This window comes from Trachinotus anak, unplaced genomic scaffold (genome assembly GCF_046630095.1).
Source record: "Trachinotus anak isolate AG129_WGS33_773 ecotype Australia unplaced genomic scaffold, CSIRO_AGI_Tana_v1 ptg000012l, whole genome shotgun sequence".
NCBI classification, from domain to species: domain Eukaryota; kingdom Metazoa; phylum Chordata; class Actinopteri; order Carangiformes; family Carangidae; genus Trachinotus; species Trachinotus anak.
In genome coordinates this window covers 11,528,315-11,535,852 of record NW_027273863.1, presented here as the reverse complement: position 1 = coordinate 11,535,852, position 7,538 = coordinate 11,528,315, and the positions used below count along the sequence as shown (strand labels likewise).

At 38.5% G+C, this 7,538-nt stretch overlaps 1 protein-coding gene across 1 annotated transcript; it reads left to right on the top strand.

Moving 5' to 3' along the window:
• The first annotated feature begins 416 nt into the window (after positions 1-416).
• Positions 417-6,545, top strand: map2k2b (mitogen-activated protein kinase kinase 2b). Its single transcript, XM_071491325.1, has 11 exons — positions 417-1,347; positions 1,451-1,661; positions 1,767-1,913; positions 2,894-2,971; positions 3,274-3,325; positions 3,583-3,707; positions 4,079-4,292; positions 4,376-4,428; positions 4,567-4,628; positions 4,779-4,824; positions 5,126-6,545. The coding sequence occupies exons 1-11, from the start codon at positions 1,259-1,261 to the stop codon at positions 5,234-5,236; spliced, it is 1,188 nt and encodes a 395-aa protein (XP_071347426.1). The 5' UTR covers positions 417-1,258; the 3' UTR covers positions 5,237-6,545.
• Positions 6,546-7,538: the final 993 nt, after the last annotated feature.

Genomic DNA, 7,538 nt, shown 5'->3' with positions numbered 1-7,538 from the left:
GACTAAATGCTAGAAACACCTCTATAAGGCATTAAAGTTCAAAGGCAACACAAACTACAGCCTCCAACATGATCATAGAGTTGGATTAACACCTCTCTACAACTATTTCAGCAAAAACTGAACATCATAATAATTTCATGAGGGTAAGATTTGTTACAGGAGTGCTGTAAGTCGTATTAGCTAGATGTAATCAATGACTACTTAATAAACTAACAACTAAGTGTATAAGAGCATCATTTTCTCTTTATGCTTATACCAGGTAGATGTTTCACAATTGAAAAAAAATAAACGTTTAGAAACCAAAGAATCCCTGTCCAATGTATAAGAGCGGTGCTGTTGGTAATAGCGTCATTACATAATCACATGTTGTTACAACTGCACAGCTGACTGTCAACATCTGAAATATCGCGAGATTTTCTCCACAGTTAGACCGAGCAGTGTGCGATGCTCCTGGGCCCCGGTACTGACTGCACCGTGCCCCCATCTCTGCTGCTTTTTCCTGGGACCCGGTGTCTCTCTGCTGCAACCACCCACACCTACCAGCTGAAAGAAGGGCCAAGGGTGAACTGACCGAGACTACAGCCCCAATGAGCTGGTGTTTCTAATTTAAACAGAGGGAAACAGAGCCGGAAGTAAAGTAAAACAGTCGCTTGCTATCGGCTAGCCAGTAGATAACGTTAGCTAGCTGCTAGTGATGGCTCTGGTTCTGAAAATATTTTGTTTGCCGTTATGTTGTAGCTAGTTCAGAGTCGATTATTTAAAAATTAAATTAGCTCATGTTAGGTCAGTGACCATAATACTAGTTATCGTGCTCACGTATCTCATCTAACGTAAAACGAATTAACTTAGCTACAGTTATTTTAACGTTAGCCAACTAGCTAACGGTAACGTTATAGTGTCCCAATCTTTTTTAATAATTTGTAGCTTTGCTCATTGTACCGTGAATCAGAAAAGTGTCATTTCTGGTCTAATCTTAAAGTGTTGAGCCAGGTACTCAAGTTAGGTCACATAACTGGGGTTATCTAACGTCCTATCTGACAACTGACAGGAAACGGAAAGTTAAGATAGTTCAGATAGTTTTGCTATTTAACCGCTAAACCCAGTGCATATGAAATTATTCTTTATGCTGATCACAAATAACATTACTTTAGCTTCAGTCAGAAACTTTGAGAGGGTAGGCTTAGTAAAATATTAATTGTAACCCAGAGAAAAGTGTTATAAAACTCATATATAATAAATAAACAAATTCGATTTGAGCATGCCTCCCAAAAAGAGACCAGTTCCCTTAAATATTGCTCCTACAGGAGATGGATTGTCCCCCTCCGCCAACACTGATGTTGCATCTGAGTAAGTTATCCTACTAACTGAACTACTGAATAAGCTGTAAATATGTCATTCATTTGCACAACCTCATAGAAGGATTATTCCTATCCTGTATCCATTTTCTCAGGGCTAATTTAGAGGCACTTAAGAAAATATTGGAAGAGTTGGACCTCGATGAACAGCAGAAGAAGAGATTAGAAGCTTTCCTTACCCAGAAAGCCAAGGTAGGCGAGTTGAAAGATGATGACTTCCATCGTATCTGTGAGCTGGGTGCAGGCAATGGAGGTGTAGTCAACAAGGAGTGCCACAAACCATCAGGAATAATCATGGCCAGAAAGGTGAGCTACAAAGGACTGCGTAATGACATGAATTTAATCAAACTGTTGTTGTACAGAAAAGTAATTCTGAATGCATTTTCTATCTCAATTCTCATTTCTGTTCAGCTCATTCATCTAGAAATTAAACCTGCTATCAGAAACCAGATCATCCGAGAGCTTCAAGTGTTGCACGAGTGCAACTCTCCCTACATTGTGGGCTTCTATGGAGCCTTTTACAGCGATGGAGAGATCAGCATCTGTATGGAACACATGGTGAGAGAATTGGAGAGGGGCGTGGGCCACTATGAAAGATATTATGAGTAATGTGTTACCATATTTGTCCATACATCCCTACAGGGAAATTATCTTATTTTGCCCCATTGTTTTTGTACTATTATACACTGATGACCCGAAACATTATGACCAGTCACAGATGAAGCGAATAATGTTGATTATTATAACAATGGCACATATGAATGTGTGTTGGATGTGGGAGAAATAGGCAAGTTTAAAGACCCTAGTGACTTTGACAAGGGCCAAATTATTATGGCCAGATGACTAGGTCAGAGCATCTCCACAACAGCAAGGCTTGTAGGGTGGTCGTAGTCACGAGCGGTGAGTACCTACTGACGGTGGTCTGAGGAGGGACAAATGCACAGAAAAATTTAATGATGATTATGGGAGGAATGTGTCACAACAACACAGAACGCATCACACCCTGTTGCATGTGAGGCTGTGCAGCTGCAGACTGGTCACAGTGCCCATGCTGGTCATAATGTTTTTGCTCTTCAGTGTATGCCCACACTGAAGATCGAGTATGGAAACTGTCTCACTGGATTTGGAGAACTTGAGGTCCTGCTGTCCTTCTTTTTGCCTATTTTCAAGGATTATGACACTGAATGGGGGCATTGGTCCTCCATGTCCTTTCTTTAGATATGTGTCAGTATCATGTTAAATTTAATTTTTCAAAAGTAATCAAAGATTTTGTTTACCAGCAGTGCTGTGTCTGAATGCTGTGCAATTTTTTTGTGGTAGCTATAACATTAAGTTACTAACTATTCTACAATACCTGTTCTTGAAAAACATATTTGTACATTCCACTAATTGAGAACCACTGTAACTTTTCAATAGCTGTATCACAATGTAAGTGCATAAAATAGTAATGGGAAAGATGTGCACCTTTGAAAGTCTGTGCTTTTAGCAGTTTATATCATGATCTTTTGTATTCTTTGTTGTCTCCCTTTGTTTTCCAGGATGGTGGATCTCTGGACCAGGTACTGAAAGAAGCAAGAAGAATCCCTGAAGAGATTTTGGGCAAAGTCAGCATTGCTGTAAGTATATACTATATTGGCATATTATGTGATATTACATATTATGTTATATTACAAAGAATGGCTAGTCTGTGTTGTTTTGTTTAGATAACGCATTTTCATCAAAGCTTAAAAAAATCCAGATCTTTTTGTTGTGATATCTTTCACTTTACTGTACTGAATTTGAAATAAACCATGGACTTAATATGCAGACACACGCCATGGGCCTGGATGGTTTTCCTGCTTCATTCTGATTGATGTTTTCACATTAAAGTTATTTACAGTTATTGACTTCAGTAATTTCTCTCTTTTTTAAAAAACAGGTTTTGAGAGGCCTTGCTTACCTAAGAGAAAAACACCAAATCATGCATAGAGGTATCAGAATTTCCTTCAAGTTGGTTATTGATTTTTGTGTTTCATAAAATGGAGATTCATCTGTAAGGCATAGTGCAAGGTGCCTTGAGTTTAGTTTAATTTTATATTAACCTGCTCCTACATGTTTTCACATGCTGAAGATAAATAAAATATAAATGATTATGTAACTCTGTGTCAATAATTGTCATATATAATTACACATAGTTATAGATGACCAGTCAGGTGAAGTTTTCATAACATGTCCTTTTTGCTAACAGATGTGAAGCCTTCAAACATACTGGTGAATTCACGTGGTGAGATCAAGTTGTGTGACTTTGGTGTGAGTGGGCAGCTCATAGACTCTATGGCCAATTCCTTTGTTGGGACAAGATCTTATATGTCGGTATGTTGGTGTTTCTGAATAATGCTATGAAAAGATGAACTTGGTTCAGTTGCTCAACATTACTGTGTCTAACTTGTTTGTTGTTGCTTTTGATTTCAAATGTTTAAATCCTTTATCATGTTGTCTAGACCACTAAGCTCTATTAAACTATCAATAACGTAACTTCAGCCAGTGCCTCAATTTAAAAATGTATAGTATGTTTTTAATGTGTTAATTTAAGTGTTTATCCACAGACAGTTCGAAACAAATGTAACACAGGAACAAAATTAGCCATTTGATTTCTGACATTTAATGCTTGAATAGTTCCTTGTATTTGTTAATTTCTATTATAAATTTTAGACTTTGTTATGTCTTGTTTTTTTGCTGATTAGCCTGAGAGACTGCAGGGAACCCACTATTCTGTGCAGTCAGATGTGTGGAGTATGGGCTTGTCCCTTGTGGAGCTGTCGATTGGACGCTTCCCCATACCTCCTCCAGATGCTAAAGAACTGGAGGCCATATTTGGAAGACCCATATTGGACGGCAGTGAGGGGGAGAAACACAGCACTTCACCCAGACCGAGGCCACCGGGTAGACCCGTCAGTGGTGAGCAACACAAACACATGCTGATAAAAATCTGTGTGTAACAGTCTTGTTTGAAATGTTGAATATGAAACCACCTTTTCCAGGTCATGGTGCTGTAATGGCCATCTTTGAACTCCTAGACTACATAGTAAATGAGGTGAGAATCTACAAACAGCTAAAAATAACCCATCTGATTCCATATAGTATTAACTGTCATCCTTGCTAAATCAGGAGGTTGTCACACTGCTGTCGGTGATATGATCAGATATTCATTGATCTTTTATATGAATTTCAGCCTCCTCCCAAACTACCCCATGGTGTATTCACATCTGATTTCCAGGACTTTGTGACAAAGTGGTGAGACAACCTTTTAGCTCAGCTGTTCCTTTGTTACATACACCTAACACACAACACATTGTCTTTTTTGAGTAGTAATCATAAACATGTGATGCAGTGTTTTGTGACCAACTTGATGGATGAAAAGAATTCTCTCTCTGTTATTTTCAGTCTCATCAAAAATCCAGCAGACAGGGCAGACTTGAAAATGTTGATGGTAAGTGTCCCCAGTTAGAGACTTGAGGTTGAAATTAAGACTTTCTCTTTGACTCTTTTGGCCTATTTGCATTAGTAACATGTTCCATATCTGACAAGTCAATGATTTAGATCACAAAAAATAGCTGTTGTAGAAACACTTAAGCCAGATCGGCACTGGGGTTTAACTTGGTTATATTTTGTTAAAGAAAATGTTATATTCATATTCACTGTCAAGTCGGAGTCAGCACCACAAACTCTGTTCATTTCAATCATCAAGTCTAGTATCTTATTTCTGTGTTATCGTTTGTGTTTTGTTTCAGAACCACACGTTTATCAAGCGGTCTGAGGCGGAGGAGGTAGATTTTGCTGGCTGGCTTTGTAAAACCATGGGGCTGAACCAACCAAGCACTCCCACACGCACTGCAGACTGAACACACAATCTGTTTACACCCATGCACACAGCATATAAAAATGTGGAGAAGCTGCTGCCTAAGACCGTATACACCCACACATAAACATCTTGTTTGCCACATCCTCCCTCAGGTGAATCCCTAAAGACTCGAGTTTTCAAATCAACTCTGCTGACATTTAAACTAGTTGATGGGAAGGATACTCTATCTACAGTTTGCACCTTTAGTGAAGTCAGTCCTCGAAGACTCTGTTATTCAATGAAAATTCCTTCTGAAATCAATTACAACATAATTCCTCTGAATGTTTGTTGGCAACGTGGAGAACATGGGTCATTAGTAATTTGTGTTAAGTTCAATTGAGGACTGTGGTCCATTAAATCTCCTCAGAGACTAACATGCCATTAGGCTTTTGTTCATCTTTACCTCAACAGCCTGCAGTCATACAGACAGTACATACTGTATCCAAACTGGAAGATTTATCTCATAAAAGAATTTAAAAACAAATATAATAGCTATGCTTAATTTTCTAACATGTCTCTGTTTCAGTTCAGCTTTTTGGTTTTCTTGTCTGAATTTCTCCAAAGTGTTCTGAGGCTTATGGCACAAGTGCGTCAATCCCAGTTGTTACAATCAAGGTTTAAGCATCTGAACATGTGTACAGGCAGACACATTTGTTTTTATATGTCATATGCAAACACATTGAGAAATGTTTATTTTATTGAACATGTCAGATGATTTTTGTCTGCTAGAGGTCACTGAGTCTAGGAATTTTTTTTTTTTTTTTTTTTTTGCCTTTGTTGACGTAACGGATTTTTACGAATTTTGAGATGTCTGGAGGTGAAGCACAGTGTTTAAAACATTTTAGCATGACACTCGTGTCAAAGCCAAAAATTAAAAAAAAAAGTTACAACCTTAAATGCACCCTCTGCTCTCTCTGTATCTTGGGGTTGTTTCTTAGTAACTTAAAACAGCATTAGCTATGCAGGGGCAGAGGCTGCCTTTGAAAAAAAAATAGAGAATCAGCCCTGGATAGTACCATCTGCAACAAAACTTTAAAGCAAGCCGCATCGCAACTCACTGAGCAGTCTCAGTTGAAACAAATGGTAATATCTTTGTACACGCTATGATGTAAACAACAGGACATGGATTTGCCATTGAAGTGCATCCTGTGTTGTGGCAGGATTAGGGCATTTCACTCCTTTGTTTTGTTCTTTATGTGTACTTCCTTCTTTCGGTAACGGTTTAAAAATATAAATGTTTTTTATGGTGAAACCATCAAAGGCTTTGTCTTTGTAAAGTAATAATTGTCAATAAATGGTATGTATTTAAATATGTTAACATGATGTCTTCATTTGCCAGATTACTTCTCTGTCTTACACTTGTCCCACCAGAAGGGAGCAGTATTTTAATTGCAGAGCACTGAGGACCTCTGGTACAATTACTAACTAATGTACTGCATGCTACCAAACCAAGTTTATGTACCCTGGCTGAGTGGTGTGTGCACATTGTTTGCAACCAGGTTAATTAATACATAATAATGAAAGACAGGAAAGAAAGTGAACTAAAGCGCTGATAAAGAGTCATTAGTCCTGTATTTGAATCATAAGCAGAGTGAGTCATCTGTTTGGGTAATGTCTGGTGTTATAACAACATGTCGCTCCTTGAGTGTCTGTCAAGTTCAGCCTGAAAGAGAGAGGCCTTGAGCTCTGAGAAAGACATAGTGTTGCAGTATGTGGGGTGGCTTAGTCTGAGCGTGATGTTGATGGGAGGGGGACTACTGCAGCAGAAAAACAGCAAAGTCTGCAGTCATTAATATGCAAATATGCAAATGGGAGGGTAATTAAGATTGGGCGTTTGTCAGTGGCTCTTTGATTGCTAATGAATTCCGATCCACACGAAAGGGGGAGGGGATGATGAGCTAAAAATGAGGGAAAAGAACAGGATGTTATTGTGCTTTTTCTCCTTTCTCGCAAAAAATAAAATAAAGTGAAAAAAGTGAGTGAGGTCTCCATAGAATGTAAAAGCCTGATTAAGAAAAATTGATGCATTGTACAAAACCACGTCCTGCTTTTAGACTCACATTAACAATAAACAAGATGACCACCACCACCACCAAAACTGATACTGATACAATCTTGTGCGGAAAATGCACTAAACAAGTATGTTCAAATGTATTTTTCAGCACTAACAGAAGCCACAATATGAAAGAGGGAGAAATGGGGTTATAAGTTTGTGCCAAGACAATTACACCGTCACTGAGCATTCAGCATGGTAGACTAGGCCCACTGCACGAAGGTGGGAGGATTTCTGCTCATTACAAGTG